A 20,664-nucleotide genomic window follows, 5' to 3' on the forward strand; every position below is an offset into this window, starting at 1 on the left:
ATGCAGAGAAAACCTGTTCATTCCCCACATAAATTCACCTACACCAACATTTCACCCATTTTCTTCTCTTTCTCTTTGTACTCTTGTGCTCCCATTCATTGGGAGGAATATTTAGTACCCTATAGCCTTTTGTCCCTGAATACTTCAGTGTATATTTCCTGAGAATCAGAATATTCTCTTGTGTAACCATAGTGTAGTCTGATGCTTCAGTAAACTTTACCTTGATACTGACCCAGGTATTGTGTAAAAGCACCTCCAATGCCCTTCAGCCCAGGATGCAGTCTGGGGTCACGGGGTGTATTTAATCATCGTGTCACTTTAGTCTCTTTGGATTGGAATATTTATTTAGCCTTTCTTTTTATTTTATGATATTAACATTTTTTTTGAAAAACATGATTTTCCCCCTCTACCTTTTTTTATTTTCTTGAGAGAGTTCTGCATTTTGGGTTTTATTAGAGTTTCTTTCATGATTAGATTCAGGTGATGCATTCTTAGAATATTGCATAGATGGTGTGTTTTATTAGGGTGTCACAACTCTAGGTGCAGGATGCCCATCTGCCCCTCACTGGAGACATTAATTTTGTTAATCTGGTCAATGTGTTGCCTGATTTGTCCCTGGCATTTTGGTGGGGTGGCTTAGGAGGGAGCATGCATTGGATTTTTTTTTCCTTTAGTGAGTTGAAGGTATGAGAAATCCAGATGTCGGAGTTGGAATCAAGTGGGCAGTTGGAAATGTTGATCTAGAGCTCAGAATAAGATGTGTAAGCTCTGGCTGAGGACAGACATTTGAAATTAATTTTATAAATAACACTTAACACAGTAAAGAAAAAAGTGTTCGAACAATAGCAAAGGACACATGATATCAGTTGGCCCATGTGGTCTCCTGTTCGCCCTCCCTGGATGCAGTGGCCATATCCCAGTTTGCTGTTTATTTCCAGAGATATCCTGTGCAGCTGTGTCGGCACGTATGTTGTTTTGTAAAGTACATGACTGGAATCAGACTACCTACTTTGTTGCTTTACATTTTTTCTTAAAGAATACTTCTTTGATATCACTGCATATCAGTAAGCCTAGGACTGCTTTCGTTTTGCTTTGTTTTCTGTGATTCTGGGGATTGAACAGTGTCTCTAGCAGTTTAATGCTGATGATCATCTCAGTTTGGCCTGCCTGTTTACTCTTCTTAATTGAAGGTCACAGACTCCCTCTGGACCAGCTGTTTGCTTATTGACTCAGATGGGCTGGTGAAGGTTTCGAGCCCACTGTGAGCTGAACTTAAACTCATCAGTCAGAACTCAGCGAGGGAGGGACACTGTCTTAATATGAAAGGGTTAAATCATAGAATTTCCAAAAAAAAAGAACTATTTCACATGTTTGCTAGTTTTATCAAATTGAGAGCAAATCGTTGCTGAGTTATCTGCATTATTACTATTACAGCATTCTTTGGACTCGTCATGCTTAAAGCTATTTAACAAGGCAGTATTTACAATCAATCATATGTATACTAAACTGGCTCATGGATTGTGGAGGAAGAAAACATCAACTAACTGCTGACTGAGAGATACATAACCACTGATTTACTTACTTTTAAAAGCATTTGGGCTGGGGATGTGGTTCAAGCGGTAGCATGCTCGCCTGGCATGCGTGCAGCCCGGGTTTGATCCTTAGCACCACATACAAAGATGTTGTGTCCGCCAAAAACTAAAAAAAAAATTCTCTCTCTCTCTCTCTCTAGAAAAAAAGCATTTAATATGCCCCCAAATTAATATTGTTAATAAAATATATAGTTGTAAAATAGATATTCTTCAGAACTGGGCCTTTTGGGTGTCTTTCTTTAGCAGCATTGACTTTGTCATCTGGGCTTCAGGTCGACTACAGCAACACCTACAAGACCATAAAAACCCAGAGCTGCATCCACCTCCTCAGCGAGGCTCATCTATTGGTGAGGGCGGCCCTGATGGATGCCGGCCAGCTAGAACCTGGAGAGAAAGCAGAGCTTTTGGAAGCATTTAAAGAAAGCTGTGGGCACCTCGGAGACTGTTACAGCAGGTTGGTGACGTCTCTGGCAACCTTGCTGCAGAAGCTGTCTTGTGTTTTGGGTGTGCTTGCCAACTGCTTCATCTCTGGTAGTTACCTGATAAACTGGGGACATGTGAGAGGAGGTGGTTCATTTTTCACTTACTTCACAAGCATTTATTGAGCACATGCTGGGTACCAGGCTTAGAGATACAGAGATGAATGTGACCCATTTCCTGTCTTGAAAGAATCACAGTTTGCTAGATAAGCAGTAAGCCTTAAGCTATGAGTCTTCCACCACATGACTTGGGACATTTGAAGGTTGTTTTCAGGCCTTGGGGCCATGGCTGGTGAGAACACCCCATTGCTTGCTTACTGTCTATGAGCTAAGGGAGAGGTGTCAGCAGGACAGGCTGTGGTTTTAGTCTTAGTAGTCAGTGCTTTGTGATGTCAGAAGGGGAGCCTGCGATGAAGAGTGACCCCCGTGAGTGATTGGAAACTGATAAAACAGACTTTGCCTACCTGTGAAGACCATTGTTTTTAGAGACAGACACATCACGAATATTAAAATTCATCTAATGAATTACTTTTTTTCCAGATTATAAGCATGCAAAAAGAAGCTACACTGGGTAGAATGATTTGTAAAGTAAAACTCAGGAATCTGTTCCAGTTCATGATGTCATTTGCAATTAATGTCTTTGGAAACGTGATCTGTGTTATTATTGGCATGGTCAGACATACAGACTTATAACCCACAAACTGTGGTGTTTCTTTTCTTCCCTCAGACTGGACACCCAGCATTCCCACCTGGCCTTGCCGTACTATAAGATGTCTGGCTTGACCATGGCTGAAGTCTTGGCGCGTGTGGACTGGGCAGTGGACAGTGAACCACAGAAATACGAGAAGGGATTAATCTTTTATATTAATCATTCACTTTATGAAAACCTGGATGAAGAACTAAGTGAAGTGAATATTGTCTTTTATTTAGTTATAGCAAATATTTTTCACTTTTCATTTTAATAATTTATTCTGTATCATGTAATTTAGGAGGCAAGTTCCAAACATTTTCCTCTTTGTTTTTCTTCTCTTAAAAAAAGTGATGTACCTTTGTCTTCGTGCTTGGAAAAGACCTTCTGGGCCATTTCTCACACCTCCTCAGTGTAAAGAGAGGGAGATGTGGTGCTTGAGGACCTGCCTGGTGATGGCAGCTTGTCTTGTAGAGTAACAGCGTGGCCCTGCCCTGATCCTCATCTACTGTCCTTTCCACCTCCTGGTCACTCCATTCTCCAGGGGTCCAAAGCTTCACTTACAAACTCAGATTTGTGACCTTAAAACATTATTAAGGGTTTTTTTTGTTATTGTTGTTGCTATGTTTTGTTTTGCCTCTTATGTGTTTTGAATATAGTTGGAAATTGTGATACCAAATGTTTTGAGGGAGATGAAATTTTCTCATAGAAATTACTTCACTGAGTATATTTTTAATTATGCTGTAGTATTTTATTGTAGACTTTTAAGTGTCATTTAGTGAAACATTTATTTTCTTCCTCTGAACTCCTGTTAAAATTAGAAATGTTGGTCACATCTCTGGTGCGTATTTCAATGCTTTTTCTTCTTTAGCTTTCAGCAAAGAGATCACTTCATCTCAGGTCTCCCATGTATCTGAATCATTTCTTCTTTAATCATAACATAATACTATAATTTTATTTTTAATTGCTATATTTGTCTCTGTTTGGTATACCCGTAGGTCTTCCAGCACTTAGGAATTCTGAAGTTCTTATACACACGCACAACACATTCACGCATGCATACACACACGTATATTTGCTGATTTTGTTGCTTTCTATTCGCTGAATGGCCTTTTATTTTGTGCTTCTCAAAGGAATTAGCAGCAAAAGTGGTTCAGATGTTTCACGTGACTGAGCCGAAGCAACTGCCCCATGTTCTCTGCAGCCCTTCCATGAAGAATATTAATCCTTTAACTGCCTTGAGCTACCTGAACAAGTTGGATACTTATGGATTTGCCTCAATCCTAGTGACACTGACCAAAGCAGCAGTGGCTCTGAAAATGGGAAATATCGACATGTACAGAAATGAAATGAAAAGCTATTCGGAGGTACGGAGCCTGCCTGGCCTTAACAGCAGTCTTAATAGCAGGCTGAAGGTGGTAGTCTTGAGGTGTTTTACTCTCTTTGGCTTCTTTTTAGCTCATATTTTCTTAGTTGTAATGGAAAATAGACCTAATATTAGAAGAGAAAGTGGGACTTTGGATCTAGCAAATGAAAAAAATTCAACTGATAAATGGTAGCAGTGAGTGTGCAGAGACCTTTCGGCTCAGCATTGAGGACATCCAGAGCACTGTGCTTGGCTCTGGAGGCTCTGCCTGGAACCAGCAGTCTGATCTGGTGTGAGAGACAGAGTGTGCTCACCAAAAATGGAGCAGAGGGTGTATATTTAAGGATAGAAAAAGGAGAGTAACAATAAGCCCTAGGTATTAGTAGATCAAAGATAGCCTCCCTTTGGGAAAATCAAGGGTGACGTTAGGGAGGATGGACATACAGTTGGTACATCGAAAGAAGAAAGTCACTGCCTTGGAAAAGAGATCATTTAGGCTCATGAGTCAAAAATGGTAATGGGAAGAAAATTAGAGGTAGTGTTATTTGAGCTCTTAACGATGTCCCAGGCCCCTTGCATGTGTCATTTTATTCAATTCTTAATGCCATGAAGTCGATGCCCTTGTAACTGAGTGGCTGAGACAGCTGGGACACAGGGCCTCAACACCTTGTCCATGATCATGTAGTGGATGGTGGCAGAGTAAGCCGTGAGCCCATAGCCTGGTAACCTGTGCACGCAGGCTTCTGTTCTTGTTGCCCGACTCTGCTCAGATGCCCACAGTATGACTGGTCTCTGACATGAAAAGAGCTGCTTTTTTGTGATAAAGTGAAAACATTAGGGCATCTGCTTTGAAGAAAAGCCTTCTAAGAAAATAAATTTTCTTTCCATAATTTTGAAAAAAACTTTAGTTTTTTTTTCCCAAATTAAGTAGATCTAAATGGAAAGCTCTACAAAACTTAAATATCTCAAAATTAAACATTAGTAGCTTCTGTGAGACAGTTAATGATGTCCTTCCTGAGATAGAAACTAGTCTTTGTAGTTAAGAAAAAACTATGATTAAAGTCAGTTATGAACAGCCCAGCCCTGACTCCTGAGTGCGCCAGGGTGTATCTGAGGATGCATGACCTGAATGAAGGGCACACGTCGTTCTTAAATTCCTTTTTCATCTGAAGATGAAGTTGGCGTGTGGCTTCATTCTGGAACCTCGGCTGCTGATTCAACAAAGGAAGGGACAGATGGTTCCAACCCAGCTTGCAGCGCACCTGAGAGAGTCGCAGCCTGGCTTGCTTGTGGCTGCAGTCCTGGGCTTGCAGAAGAACAACAAAATCGGAATTGAAGAGGCTGATTCTTTCTTTAAGGTTTGTCACGTTAAAAATGTAATGTTTCTGGGTGGGGGCTGTGGCTCATTGGCAGAGCCCTTGCCTCCCACGTGTGAGGCACTGGGTTCGATCCTCAGCACCACATATAAATAAACAAAGTATTGTGTCCATCTACAACTAAAAAATATTTTTAAAAAGTACTGTTTCTGATGGTTTGATAAAAATCAGTGGCAAAGGGGAAGCAGAATAAGAGAAGTGAGTTTTTCGTTGGTTTATTGAAAAAGCAAATCTAATTAGTTTACATTAAAGTGTAAATTTATGTAAGTTAACTCCATTCTTGCAACCTAGAACCTGTTTCTTATTAAAAATGTCTAAACATTGTTTGTGTGCGAAAGCTGATTGTAAAGTGTTAATCAGGTGACTCACGTGAGGTGTGATAGCCCAGGGGTGGCTTGGTCAGTATTGTGTTCACCTAGGGCATGGCCTTGTTTCACTGTTTTCAAGGTGCTCTGTGGTCAGGACGAAGATACGATTCCTCAGCTCTTGGTAGACTTTTGGGAAGCTCAGTTAGTGGCCTGTCTCCCAGACGTGGTACTTCAGGAACTCTGTTTCAAGCTCACATCTCAGTACATCTGGAGATTGTCTAAGAGGCAGCCTCCTGACACCACCCCGTTGCAAACATCAGAGGATCTGGTAAGACAAGGGCATAGTACCTTACATTAAGCTCATATTGCACATTATAATAATCTGCCGCCTTATTTTTAATGACTCAGAATAGTGTTCTGTTACTAGATATTTAATTAAGCTGGAGTTAAAAGTACACTTAAAACTGTCTTTGACTGATGTTGCCCAGGTTTTAAATAGTTTTACACTCCAACAAATGTCCCTGCTGCTACTTTGTTAGGTACTGGCAGTGACATCTCGGTAGTCAAAGCACTTGGGAAGGACCTTTCCCAGAACCACCAGGCCTGTTCCTCCTCAGCAGGGGTCATCGGTGAATAGTGGAACAGAGGAGGGATCTCTGGGGCTCTCCCTGGTGGGAGAGGAGCTTCAGAAGGCCTGGGCGAGAGGCTGCCTCACTGGGCATGCTCCTGTCAGGGGCATAGTCCAGGCCTGCAGCATTCTAGGCCACCAGAAGAGCCCTTCTACTCTCCTGGCTCCCTCCCTTCCAGCCCCTTTGCCTCTCATGGATGCCATGGCTAATGTGGGGTCACAGAAAAAGTCACCAGCTTCTTGAATAAGGGGACCTCCATGGGAATTGTCTTGATAACTGATGGATGATGTTTTGCCTCTCAAAGTGTATTAATGAAAATTATTTCCAAGTTTCCTTTAATTCTTTTTCAGTATAATTAGCTTAAGGCAGTTTTTTGTTTTGTTTTGTTTTGAAATTTTTGCTAGAGAGTACCTCCTTGGAATATTTTTTTAAAATATTTATTTTTTAGGTGTAGATGGACACAACACAATGCCTTTATTTTTTTGTGGTGCTGAGGATCGAACCCGGGTTCCATCCGTGCTAGGCGAGCGCTCTAACACTGAGCCACAATCCTAGCCCCAGGAATATTTTTTTAAACATTTATTTTTTACTTATAGGTGGATACAATGTCTTTATTTTACTTTATGTGGTGCTGAGGATCATCGAACCCAGTGCCTCACGTGTGCTAGGTGAGCGCTGGACCTCTGAGCCACAACCCCAGCCCCCCTCCTTGGAATATTTTAAAGTTCAAAATTAAGGAAATATGGGGCTGGGTTGTAGCTCAGTGGTGGAGCACTTGCCTAGCATGTGGGAGGCACTGGGTTTGATCCTCAGCACCACATAAAAATAAATAAATAAAATAAATTGTGTTCATCTACAACTAAAAATTATTTTAAAAAAATAAAATTAAGCTTATTTTCATGGAAGCAGTAGGATGAAACTCCTTTTGGGGAAGGCAAAGCACTTGGGAAAGACTTCCTGTTCCTAGGCTGGTGTGTACCTGACCTGTGATGTGGCAGAGGGTTAACAATCACTTAACTTTTTGTGAGTGGACAAAGGAAGGTTTTGTTTTGTCGTTAGGTGTTTATGATAAATTTCTTTTATCTTTTAGATAAATGCCTGCAGTCACTTTGGCTTAATCTACCCGTGGGTTGATGTCTTGATATCATCTGATTCCTTGGTTGATAAAAATTACAAAGAAGACCTTTCAAAATTACAAGTAAGTTAAAATGCCTCTTGTCCTTTTGAATACACACACAGCAGTATAGTATAGGTTTTAAATTTGGTAAGATGTCAAGTGTCCCTTTAATCCATGGATCTATAGTGAGCATACTCAGGGGCTTTGGCAGCACTCCTGCCTCTGCCTGAAACTGCAAGCTCTGCCAGCTGAAGTGACCACTATTCTCATCTCCAGGGTGCACTTGAAAACACTCTAAATGAAAGTGTGGCAGATATGATGTGGTGGTGTTTTTATGGATGTAATCCAGTTTTAGCATGACTGACACAATTTAGACTGCTCACACTAGTTCATAAGAAACAACTCAAGGTAACCAGTTTACCTGGCTTCTAAACGAATCTTCAAAAACTAGCACCATGGTTAGACACCGCAGATCCTCCCATGAGAATTCTGGCCCTGACAGTATTTCCACTGGAAATGAGAAATGAAGTGTGCATTTCACATGGTGGATCAGGCTGGGCTGCATTATTTATGATTTATTTAACATAGTTCAGTGGCCCAGGGACTGATTATAATTCCCACAGTTGTTTTCTTTGTATGTCCAATGTCGCTTGCCCTCAGAGAAAAATTAAGATTTCATATTAGTAATTCTAAGTTTCAAATTCAGCAGAACTGGCAATCCAGGACTCTTCTTACCCCTGAGGCCTGAGAGTTGGAGCCTGCTAGTGGCCAGTCCCTGGGCATTGCTTCTGGTGTTCTGTCTGCCTGATTTATCTCCATGTTTTCCGTCTCCGAGCTGAGAGTCTTGTGTCTACTTTCCTCGTAGCAAGATCTCTTTATGCATTTTCATTCTCTGGTCGACCCCTTTCTGCTTTTGAGTTTGCAATCCCTGATTTAAGCTCTGGGAACTGGTGTAAGCGTGGTTATTGATGCTACAACCAAATGTCAAATTGGGGATAGAGGTTGGGGAAGGAAGCTCAAGAGACCATATCGCTTATATTCAGTCTCCAAATAGAGCTGTGTTTTCCCTAGAGATGGAGTTATTTATAGTCCTTAAAGATTTTGTCTCTTGTGACAAAGAGACTTCTTAGCTTCAACTTTTGTTCGTCGCATGAACATAGACTGTAAATGTGGTGGGCAGCACCGGGCCTTGACCTCCCACAACATACACAGTAATGTAATTGTATTAAATGCCAGGTAATCAAGGACCCAGTATAGAAATATGTCCATTTTCTTCCATATTGGGAGATCCTATGAGTGGGTGATTATTACCTTATTTCATCTTTGCCATTTTATTGTTAGGAAATTATTCAAATGAATTATTTATTAAACTTGCAGAAGAAAAGATACCAACCTTATTTTCCTGGCCATTCTTTGGTAGATATTTGGAATAAAATAATCATGCTAACTGTGAACAGATAGTTCACATTCCATATTCTCTCATAACTCTGAGAAGATGCTGTAGCAAAAAAAAGATACAGGGAGGAGAAATCAAGACATGACTATTTCTCTTACAGAAGATGGGGAAATGAAGATTATCTTGGTGGTACAATAAAAATACTTACACATTTAAAAAGTAAAATACTGCTAAAGTTGCTGAATAATAATATCCTAGTAGAGTTCTCAATACTGAAATACATGCTTCCTGAAATTTAGCTTGTGGTAAATGGTGTCAATTTATTTATTTTATTTTTAATTTTTTTTGCAAATGGTGTCGATTTATTTATTTTATTTTTTTGCAAATGGTATCGATTTAAATGACCAAGTTCTAAATAAGTGCTTTAGCTTTTTTATATTAAATTTTATACTAAATTTTATTTAGCTTTATGTTAAAATTTATTATTTTAGTGTATCCTCATTATAGAAAATTTGGAAAATGCAGGGAATTATGAAAAGAGAACAGAAAGTAAGCTTTGCCTTCCCATCCAATTAGCTGATGTGCGTTTTGGTGCAGGGCCGTGCAGAGATATTTCCATGCTGCATATACCTGTGTGGATAGTACAGAGCTGGGCATGTTCTGAGCATAATCTCAAAATGAGGTTTTCTTACTCATCATTTTATCATGAGCACTTTCTCCTTAACTAGCCTTTGGAAACGTCATTTTGATGACTATCTAAAGTTTGACAACATGACTGTACCATTATTGACTTAACATCCCTCCTTGTTGAATTTTTGGATTTCTTGTGATTTTTTGGTTTTGAGAATATGCTTTGCAAACAACTGTCTGTTAATTATTTCTTTAGGACAGAGTCCTAGAAAATTCCCATCAGTCTTAATTTGCTGTCCATTCAAATAAATGAAATTATTTTACTTTAAAAGTGATAATTTTCTATTAAACAGATCTTTATTTCTTTAAACTGGAGGTACAGATACAAAATATTTAACACTTCAGCCCACTAAGATTTATTAAATAAGGACTGTATTCATGTGTTCTTAAATGGCGTCCTCCTTCTTCTTTTTATGATAAGTGAGGTTTGTTGTTTTATTTTCTTCTTTAAGAGAATTCTGAGAATTCTAGCCCTGACAGTATTTCCACTGGAAATGAGATATCATCTGATTCCTTAGCTGATAAAAATTATAGGTCGTGTTTTAGTGTCTGGATGCCTTGCTCCATAACATTTTGCTTTTCTGTTCCTAGTCTCTTATCTGTGGTCCTTCATTTGACATAGCTTCCATCATTCCCTTCTTGGAGCCACTCTCGGAAGACACTGTTGCTGGCCTCAGTGTCCACATTCTGTGTCGTACTCGCCTGAGAGAGTATGAGCAGTGCTTGGACATGCTGCTGGAGAGATGCCCACAGGCGGTCATTCCATATGCTAATCACGAACTGAAAGAAGAGAACCGGGTATAAGCTTTTGGATTCTGTTCTCAGGCTTAATCGTGAGAGCGTGCGTTGATAATCTTGTTGCCATGTGTCTGCATTACAGGGACATTTGTGACTTCATAGGGCCGCATGAATCCAGTGAACCTGGGTTTTTAAGGGTGTGGGTTAGATACTGTTAGATGCTATTAAAATGCAGGATGATGATGATGATGCATTGGCATCTTTGGAAACCTCTTGTTTGGAGATTAAATAGGTGATTGCTTGAAGATTTGGGAAACATAATGCATGATGAGAAAATATTTTCTGAGTGATTAAAGTCTTAAGTTTGGAAATTAGAAGAGTTTTAGACTCTAGTATACTTTTTCTTCTTCCTTGTCACCTAAGACATGGTAACAGGACATGTCTAGGCTTCTTCTTGAAAACAGCCATGTGCATGGGTGCATATCAAGTTTTTTTGTTTTTTTTTTTTAAAGAGAGAGTGAGAGAGGAGAGAGAGAGAGAGAGAGAATTTTTAATATTTATTTTTCAGTTCTCGGCGGACACAACATCTTTGTTGGTATGTGGTGCTGAGGATCGAACCCGGTTTTGAAGCTCTTTTTTTTTTTTTTGTTTAAACAGAACACAGGCTGTAGATAATAAATCCTTTTATCATAAAATTGAGTTCCTTAACCAAATGATGTAATGGTGCCCCGTGCCTTCCTGCACAGTCTTTTCTCATTGGAAAGCTAAGTGTAAAATGCATCAAACTAAAATTGATTCATTTTTTTCTAAGATAGACTCTGTGGTGGAAAAAACTGCTGCCTGAGCTTTGTCAGAGAATAAAATGTGGTGGAGAGAAATATCAACTTTACCTGACGTCACTGAAAGGTAAAAGTACTTTTTTGACTTGATTGTAGACTTTAGTTTCAATTTTAAATTTGCTGGAGTCATACTTTATCTAGGTTTCTCATGGGAATTTTTCAAGTTGGATGAAGAAGTCTTGCAGAATCATTTGAAGAGCTTATTTTTAGCATCTGTGTGCCAGGATCACATTTGATATTCATTTATCTCTTCTACTCACAGAGCTGGTATTTTAAGTTAATCTTTTCAAATGCTCAACAAATTATTACAGTTATAGAAATTCAAAACTTCATGAAGACAATTACATCTTTTATTAATGATCTGAGTGTTTAATTTACTTCATGTCTGAAGCTAAGATTAACAAACACAATTTTAAGTATTGAAGAAGGATGAGTTCTTCCAGGGTTTAAAAGTTGAATGTCTAAATCATACAGTTTTTTACAGCATAGGTTGTCAATTTGAATGTTCATCATTCATACATAGTCATTTATCAATCTTAACGGACATATGATTTTCATTTTCTATGTTGTTGTATGTTAATGTTACTAGTTATTTGTTGTCCTGACTACAGAAGTCATGTCTATGTTGATTGTAATGCACATGAAATATTAGAAATCGACAGTGTTGGAATTATGTTTTCTAGCTGAGGCAAGAGATTTTTAAAACATTAGGCAGAGCCATTGGCCATCAGATGTTGTTTTTCTGAAGATCCCACTTAGTAAACGTTGCACATTTGTGATAGGGGAAGGAGGAGGCTACCTCCCACCAACTCTTTGTCTTCCTCCCTGACTGCTTTGATTTTCAGAAGATGGAAGTGGCAGGTGTCTGATTGCTTTGCCCCACTTGCATCAAAATTAATCACATAATTAATCACTATTAATTAAGATAGTTTTCACGTGGGTGGGTCACTTTCCCACTTTCCTGCAGATGTCCCCCATTTTCACACCTCTGCAACAGTGTTATCTAGTCAAGCCTCTTTATGGCTCACATCCATGTGCTTTCTTCCCTAACTTACCCATAATTGTTCCTCCAGTGTTTGTGTGTGTGCTCTTGTGTGTGATTTCCATCACTGGATTGCAGTGCCTCGGAGCCGGCACAGCGTTCTGTCTGCATTTCATGGTGTGCACTCTGCTCAGCAGCAATGTGCTTCTCCCACAGGAAACATCCTGTAGCTATTTATTGATTGGAAGGGGAGGTACCTGAAGAACTTCCATTCCATTTCTTAGAGGTGTTCCTGTTGGCAGCTAAGCACACTAAGGGCCCGGATTTGAGTCTGAAAAATTAGAATTACGTTCTAGGTGTGCCACTTATCGAGTGACCCACGGCAAGCCAGTTTTTTAATATCCCGGAACCGATGAGAAGTTCCAGAGTCACTCTAGAGTGAAATGTTGGGCAAAACTGCAAGAGAGTGAGGTTGGGACAGGGACTCCTAGAGTGTGTTGGAGCTCCGATTTTTCTCTCTACTGCAGCTTTTCCCAGCCTTGGCATTTTGAGGGTTGGGAAATTGTCTGTCTGTGTGATGTCCCCAGTGCACGTGAAGATGTTAAACAGCAGCATCCTTGCCCCTGCCTGCTGAATACCAGTAGCACTGCCCCAGGAACCACAAACTAAAAACACGTTACAGTTGAGGAAACCAGGACTCAAAGGATTAAGTAACTCCCTTTAAGTCACTCACCAAGTAGGTGAGTTGACATCTGGACTCCTTCCCTAGACTGTCTGATTTCCAGAAAAAACTCATAAGTGCGGCTCCACCGCACTTATGAGTTTTCAGCAAAAACAGCAGGAGGCTCCTCTGTGTGACCATGGTTAAGATTGCTGAATGTTGGGCAGAAGCTTCTAAGCAGCTCTTATGTAGAGCAAGCAGTGGGCACACGAGGACACTTGGGAATGGCCTGAAGTGCGCACAGGGCCAGAGACCAGGAGGCATTTATGGGGAACACTGCTCCTAAGCATCACCCTTCTCTCTAGAAGAGGGAAGCGCATATCTTTTAACTAGTAATACAATCACAAAAGCACACATTTACCTTTACAAATACACTTGATGAGAAGCCCTTTGTGTTTAAAATGTTCACTGGAGCACCTTCCTTTGCAGTTTATGAAAAAGGCACATTTGTACTTATTAATAATGTCACAATCTCAAAATGGAGAGGAACTGATTTAGGGCAGTGGTATCCAACTGGAAATGGTGTTTCCTTGCCTGGCAAACATCCGATGTATATTTCCTGCAGGACAGTGCTAACAGCAGGCCATTTTCAGATAGTCACGTTTCTCTTTAGAAAACAATAGGAACCTATTGAAAAACAACCTAGTAATCCAGCAATGAAAGAGGAACTCCAGATCCCATGGGATATAAAATCAACTTCAGAGGAGTCTAGAAAGGATGTTAGAAGTTGTTAAAACCACAAAGTCGTCTGTGGACTTAGGAGACTGTTCTCTTTGTAGTTGTAACATTTTGTCTCCTGAACCAGCTTCTGATTAATCGAATGAGTGATTAAGAGACTTAGATTAAAGATGGGCTTTCCATTCTAACAGGTTTTCTTTCCCATAACAGAAGTGCTTTCGATTGTTGCTGTTGAACTGGAGCTCAGGGATTTCTTGAATGTCCTCCCAGAAGATGGTACTGCTGCATTCTTCTTGCCCTATCTTCTTTACTGCAGTCGCAAAAAATCACTGACTTGAAGTGTCTTTTGAAAGTAGCATATGAAGCTGCATTTTAAAAATTTATTGCCAGGTACAGATACAAGCAAAGGGTTTCTTTTTTTTTTTTTTTTTGTATTTTTTATACATCTCAGATTCTTTCAGGGTGCTTCATGTAGTGGGTAACCACTAATTTCTAAATTTATAACCTGAATCCCTTTAATTGCTCAGAATGTAAAAGAGCTTCAAGACACAAGAATTCTTCAAGGAAGCCACATATTTAAAAGTGGATACTGATTTTTATTCCAGAAAACACCACCAATTTCTTGTTCTTGGAGACATGACAATCTTTTTCTATCCCAGGAACACTCGAGGAAATATTTTACAAGTTTATTTGAATGTTACTTTAGAGCACCAGAAATTTTATCTTCTGGAATTTTCCAGATTTTTCTATTGTGTTACTTTCAAAAAATAATAATAATAATTTTCTCTTGAGGAAGATGTAAATGTTTTGCCACTGTAAAAGATTTCCAACTCTTATCTTCTTGTTACTTTTAAATCCTGTGCTGTTTCTTTCTGCATCAGATGAAGTAAATGTTCACAAACCTCACTTCCTGTCTGGATGTTGGCATCATTTGTTGAATGCATGCTTTCCAGCCCAAGCCTTGTATCTGTTTCCTGTTGATGTATACTCCTGTTGCTCTTGCAGCTGGAGCATTTGTAACAATAAAGCACTGTATCATGATAGTCATGTCTGTCTTCTTTTTTAACCTCTTGTGAAGGAGTTTTTGAGTCCAAGTTCAGCTCATTGAGAGTGTTCACTGAATCCAGTTGAGACAGTACAGAAGTTCTGCTTGCCCACTGCCTGGCACAACCACGTTCTGAAGCTTTTCTCCTGGTGGCAAGGTTTCAATATTTTATTAAGTTTGTTTTTACCTGGATTTGACATAGGCATTGTTTCTCAACTTCACCTTTCCCAATTCCAGGTAATACCCCTTGACCATCTTTTCAAGGGTTCAACAAAACTCCAATTGGCATCTTTTAATTTTTGTTTTATTTTTCCTTCTTCCTCTGCAGCTTGTACCTGCATGCCCACTGGCTCATTAGAAACGATGTCAGCATTGATGGGAAGGTGATGGTTGGGAACATGTCAGGGATGCTTCATGTGATCCTTTGAGGACCACCGGGACAGCTCTCTGGTCATAGATTTTTTTTTTTTTTTAAACATCTTAATGGCCTTTGTTGATATTTTTTATCTGTAGCAGGCAACACAGTTTCCCCCATAGATGCACAGAATTTTATGTTTTCAGTCTTTTATTAATGTTTATAGCCATTCCAAAGTAATGTTGTATTTAACATGTTCACATACATTGTTATGAATCTTTTTTTAAAAATTTTTCCACTTATCACCAAATTATTTCTTTCAGCCAGACTTGGTTTCTATAGAAAAAGAAATTTTAAGACATTATTTAAAATAGTGTATTTTATATGATTAAAAAATTAGTAGATGGTACTTTAAATGTATTCTAAGTTTAAAGTACTTCTTTGCTTAATCATTCTTAATTCGTTTATATTTTCTACTTTTCATATATTTAGAAATCTCTTATTCTAGGAATGATTAAATTAAAGAAACATTGCTCCCTACAGGATCCTGATTAATAATAAAGGGACAAATAGTAACTTGACTGTGCTCAAACCTGGTGGATAACACCCTAACCAGTCATTTCAAAGGTAACCTCACCCATAATGTGACAACTCAATATCCCGTGCCTCCTAATATGGGGCATTGAGGAAAACACAGCAAGTTTCTGTAACAGGGTGACCAAAAATACAACAGCACAAGCACCAGGAGGCACCAGACAGACTGAGATGAAGGGTGGTGGGTGCACTGACTGCCCTCTGGCCTTCCAAAGCATCAAGATTGTGAAAGACAGGGTCTGAGAAGCTCCTGTAAGAGAGGTGTCAGGGGGGCCTCAGGGAAGTGGCAACAGTACGGGGCATGAGTGGGGTTCCTAGTTCTGTAAAGAACACGGTTAGGATGATTGGTGAAATTGGGAAATAAAGCTGTGTAGAGCATTCACATTTGGGGATCTGGATAAAGGGCGTTTGGGAATTCTTTGTCCCACTCCCGCAGCTTTTCTGTATGTCCAAAGAAAGTTCATGAAATTTTGTGTCATTTTGTGAATATGTGAAATAGTCACCAAGCACATTATTGTGTTAGGTTGGGGTACTTGGCTAGCAATACAAATATCCAGCCCCTGTCTAGGGAATTTCAAACCAAGTAAGTTTTCTCAATCTGTGATCTGCATCTGAAAGGTTATCTATCATGGAAAAGTCACAGTGTAAGAAAAGTACCTTTTACATTTGTCACAGGAGGTCCCTGTGTGCTGCTCAGGGTGGAGAGTTGGACTACAGTAACTGACAGGACAGACAACACTCTCCCTAAGGACTTCTCCTTTGTGGAAACAGCCATCTCCAGGTGCATGACATCACAGTGGGATGCTCTTTTGTGTGGTTTACAGGCAGGCAAGCGTTTTTTAAAGACCATAATTTTTTTTCTCAGCCTTTTTAACTTTTTGCTTTGTTTAAGTTATTGGCTTATCTTCTATCGGGTTCTTGCATTATTACTAAACACTCTTTATAATAAAAAGAACTTTCATAGAAGAAACTTTCATGGCAGAAGGTGTTGATATAAAATCCTGGAGCAGAAATTAAACTCCATTTGTACTAAGGATTAATCTTTCAGTGACTTAAATTTTCAACCATTTATATATTTCCTTTTATCCTGGTTTTGAGAAGGAAACGGAGTTGTTTTCTTTACATAATTTCCCCCTGTTGAGTTTGTCATGTCCATTTTTGAACCAGGAAAGACCAAAGCCTGTAGCCATAAGGCAGAAATTTCACTCTTTGTACACTTTGTTGGTGTATATACATTAAAATTCTGTTCAGTTTCCTGCTGTGGGGTGTGTGTGTGTGTGTGTGTGTGTGTGTGTGTGTGTGTGTGTGTATACTCATGTAGGGGAATTGCTGCAGGAATTGGGGGACAGGGGATTTAACTTTTTCTCCTGCATTTTTCACAATCAGTGATGCCTTCCCCTCTCCCTGGAAGCATAGAGGATGCTCCTCTGTCTGATTGGCTGTTGGAAATTATGTCGTTTTTTTTTGGGGGGGGGGTTCCCAGACTTCTCTTAAGAATGATCTATTACTTAGAAAAAAGTTAGTATTTTCCTTTAAGAAAGAAGTTAAAAGTTGTGCTTTTGCTTTTGTTTTGCAGTGCTGGGCACTGAATTGAGGGCCTCATGCAGGCTGAGCAGGCACTCCACCACTGAGCTACACCCTCTGCACAGAAATTAAATTCTAAATGTGTCTCCCATAAATCATGGTTCACTTCTTGGTGAATGCCTTATGTCAGCTTCAGGGACAATTATACTGCATCAGATTGGGACCAGCTTAGAGCCTATGTGCTGTTCAAGTGCTGGCTATCAGGAATTGAGCCGTGTAAATTCCTGCCTGGAGGTAGAGAAGGAAGAAATCAGGGCATAAAATTCACAAATTCTTCATATTATTTAGGCAAAAAGGCCTTTTATGTATCATGAAATATGACTTCCAGAATTTCCAGCTGCATATTTACCTTCGTTGGGTAGAACGGCATACGTGGTTTCCATCCCAGCATGAATGTGGTCGGTCACATGGCAGTGGAGTAACCAGATTCCAGGAGTTTGGGGAGACATTTCTAGGGTTTGGTACGTCCCAGGGAAAATGTCAAAGACATCAGAACTATAAATGCCCCTGTGCTTAATTAGAAAAATGACAAACATTACATAATGTACTAAGAGTTGGCTCAGTCTTCCACTGGGGAACCTGGGGATGTTAGAAAAATGGAATGAGTCCCTATACATCTGTGTTTAATCCGGACCGTGGGATGTGTGGTCTGTGTGTTTCTAATAAGCCCTAGACCATCTGTGTATGAAACTCTAGGGCAAGGAGGATAGTAATGGAAGCAGAAAAGGAGGCTGATGGAGACGCCCAGGCCAGGGCCAGTCCAGACAGAGACGTAACTGGAGACAGGAGTTGGGTGTATTTCTGCAAGGATAGAATCAAAAGTCCACTAGAAATAGATCCTTGTAAAACAAAATGCAGATTATAAATGGACTTTCTGCAAGGTGCTTTTTTAGTAGTTAATACATTTTCTACATTAACTCAAAAATTTAATAAAAAAGAATATTATAAAAGGGCCATTGGTTCCTGCTGAAATCAGCACTTCAGCACTGGGTCGAGAACAGAAGTAAGATTGTGGTGGAGGGACGTTGCTTAACATCTGCCCGATGACCTTGCTCACCCAGGCCTTTTAAGATTCAGAACTTTGAACAGCAGGGCAAAAGTTAGGTTGGTCCTGACCTCTGCTCTCTGGCTTATTACGGGAACACTCCTGCCCTCTCTGAGAGAAGCTCCACTCAAATGCCTTACTGAGCCCTGTGTGAGTGGAACTCCATGAAAATTCAGTGAAAACTTCAAGGAAAACTCAGGTTAACAAAGACTAGGGTATCAACTGAAATTTCTGTACCTTTTACTCTTCGAAACTTCCTTTTTTTTTTTTTTTTCAGAACCCAGGGCCTCACACATGCTAGGCAAACACTCTAGATTTCTGAGCTGGATTTCTAGTCCTTTTGTCAGGTTGTGTGTGTGTGTGTGAGAGAGAGAGAGAGAGAGAGAGAGAGAGAGAGAGAGACAGGGTCTTATTAAATTGCCGGCCTTGAACTTAACATCCTCCTTCTTCCACCTCCCGAGTGGCTGGGATCACAGGTATCTGCCACCATGCTCAGATGAAACTTTGAATTTTTCATAGATACATGTGAGGAAAGATTTTCCCTCTGTGAAGCCATATTCAAACAGAGCAAGAAGGAAGACCACCAGTGGCTCTTACCTTGTAATGGAAGCTGTGGCCGTGAAAGTGCACTGTGTGCAGGTCTATCTCATTGCCCATCCCCATCAGGTACCAGTTGACCTCATCTCCCATGTGCATCGTGAGGCCTCGCAGGTTTCCGAACATTCTCCCATTAATAGCTGGGGAAAGCAGGTGAATGCATGTTACCTTGTAGAATATTTTAAACTGATAGGTATTTCACAGATAATATGATATTAGATGAATGGGGGGGAGTCTTTTGGATATAATAGAATGCATTTCACTACAAATGAAGGAAATGGATATTTTAAGGTCACTTATGTCACACTAATGCTTCTCTCATCACCTTGCACTGAAGAAAGCCTTAATCCTACTTATGGATTTTATTAAAAGGGAATGAGATTTTTGGAGAAAATTGGGAGAAAAGTTAGTAAATGATTTTAAATATAGTCCCCTTCAATAGAATTATCCCTCACAAAATGAGGAAAAAATAGTTTACCTAAAATGTAATAAATGAATAGTCTCCAACCTAATTATAGTTGAAAGAAGCAAAGGGTGAAAATGAGGATATTTGTTTTAGAATAATGTATCGTACTGTACCATGCATTTTATTGCTTTCTATGAATTCTTCATCATCTTTTTTTACTCTCTCGGGGTGATCAGAGTATGTTTTGATGTTGTCATCTAAGTACCAAGATTCATTCTCATCAAATACTAGAAACAGAAGGGAGAATTCCAGTTTCTTCATGGGATTGAATACTTTCAGGTAGTGTCTCCGACAGACGATCAGTGGGCCAATCAATCCGCTGTAGAGATCCTGGGGACGAGCAGAAACTTCGGTCATTCTGGAATATAGGTCAGGTTTCAGCAAACTGGGGTCTTACCACCTTTGACCTCAGGAATTTGGGGAGGACCCATTTAACTAGTAGACTTGGCCTAACGTGATGATGCCAGTTTACTGACTTTGCAGTGAAGTGGTTCAGTTGGAACAGTGGTGAGCAGCAGGGTAGTTATGTGAGCGGTATGGAAGCAGAGATGTGCATAGAGGCCAAAAATTAGCTCAGCTAATGCTCAGTGATTTAAAAGAATCCTAAATGAACAGTGTGGCTTGTTTACACCATGGGCTCATGAGTTCATGAATATGAGCCACACTTTAGGCCACTCACTATAAATCCATGGAAGAGTGGGCAAAGCTCCTGCCCTCTGGGAACTCATTCTAATAAAGGAAACAGAAATGAAAGAAATGGAGTAGACATGGGAGTAGTCTCAGCTTCAGTGGAGAATGATGCACACAGGGAGGGAGACCACCAACGCCACATCAGTGAGCAGTTGGATTGGGCTGGGTGTCTGAAATGGCAGGATAGGTCTTGAAGGGTCTTTGGGCTGAATCACGGTAGAGAACTTAAGGTTCTGTCTTGTGCATCATTGGAAACCACTGAAAAACTAGACAGAAAATGGCAGCAAATTTGTTCTAAGTCATTTAGGTGAAGCGAAGGAAGACTTGGAGGGGAAGAGATTGGACGCTGGAAGGACATGGTGTAGTTGAGACAAGTTTCCTGAGCTATGGGGATGGAGAGAAGGAATGGATTGAGCTCTAGGTGGGGGTGGGAGGGTGAATGGTCTGGGTGAGCGAGGGAGAGGCAGGTGCTGGGTAAGTCAGCACCTCTGCATCAGATCTGTGGCCTGGGTGCCTGCCTGTGCTGCTGCTGGTACAACGGAACATGCATAAAGAGGCCAAGGACCCAGCATTCATGTTAGAGTGGCTGAGAGTTAAGGCCCTGGGGGAAGCAGACCAGTATGCAGCACCGAAACTCAGAAAAGATTTGGACTAGAGATTTATTTCTACAAAATAAATATTTGAACAAA

The 20,664-nt window shown here is 40.1% G+C and overlaps 2 protein-coding genes across 7 annotated transcripts in view; one reads left to right on the forward strand and one right to left on the reverse strand.

Annotated features, from left to right (window-relative positions):
• The window catches only part of Hps3 (HPS3 biogenesis of lysosomal organelles complex 2 subunit 1), a 34,625-nt gene extending 19,983 nt beyond the window's left edge, over positions 1-14,642 (forward strand). The window contains exons 9-17 of one of the 4 annotated variants that reach the window (XR_013436567.1): positions 1,865-2,046; positions 2,799-2,979; positions 3,893-4,126; positions 5,298-5,483; positions 5,949-6,137; positions 7,529-7,636; positions 10,233-10,439; positions 11,191-11,285; positions 13,810-14,642. Coding sequence is in view for 1 of the 4 variants with exons in the window: in XM_078043490.1 (XP_077899616.1) it covers positions 1,865-2,046; positions 2,799-2,979; positions 3,893-4,126; positions 5,298-5,483; positions 5,949-6,137; positions 7,529-7,636; positions 10,233-10,439; positions 11,195-11,285; positions 13,810-13,937 (1,506 nt within the window). In the remaining 3 variants the exon portion in view is untranslated. Of the gene's footprint in view, positions 1-1,864; positions 2,047-2,798; positions 2,980-3,892; positions 4,127-5,297; positions 5,484-5,948; positions 6,138-7,528; positions 7,637-10,232; positions 10,440-11,190; positions 11,286-13,809 lie in introns of those variants that run through there. The other 3 variants (XM_078043490.1, XR_013436569.1, XR_013436568.1) reach the window with 3 other exon arrangements.
• Positions 5,701-20,664, reverse strand: part of Cp (ceruloplasmin) — a 47,803-nt gene continuing 32,839 nt past the window's right edge. Inside the window, exons 16-20 of one of the 3 annotated variants that reach the window (XM_078043489.1) lie at positions 19,399-19,615; positions 18,820-18,959; positions 17,527-17,689; positions 8,949-9,053; positions 5,701-6,134 (exon numbers count right to left, since the gene is read on the reverse strand). In XM_078043489.1, the coding sequence (XP_077899615.1) occupies positions 8,950-9,053; positions 17,527-17,689; positions 18,820-18,959; positions 19,399-19,615 (624 nt within the window). In that variant the 3' untranslated portion in view covers positions 5,701-6,134; position 8,949. Of the gene's footprint in view, positions 6,135-8,948; positions 9,054-15,191; positions 15,336-17,094; positions 17,406-17,526; positions 17,690-18,819; positions 18,960-19,398; positions 19,616-20,664 lie in introns of those variants that run through there. The other 2 variants (XM_013358823.4, XM_040269938.2) reach the window with 2 other exon arrangements.

This window comes from Ictidomys tridecemlineatus, chromosome 3 (genome assembly GCF_052094955.1).
Source record: "Ictidomys tridecemlineatus isolate mIctTri1 chromosome 3, mIctTri1.hap1, whole genome shotgun sequence".
Classification (NCBI taxonomy): Eukaryota; Metazoa; Chordata; class Mammalia; order Rodentia; family Sciuridae; genus Ictidomys; species Ictidomys tridecemlineatus.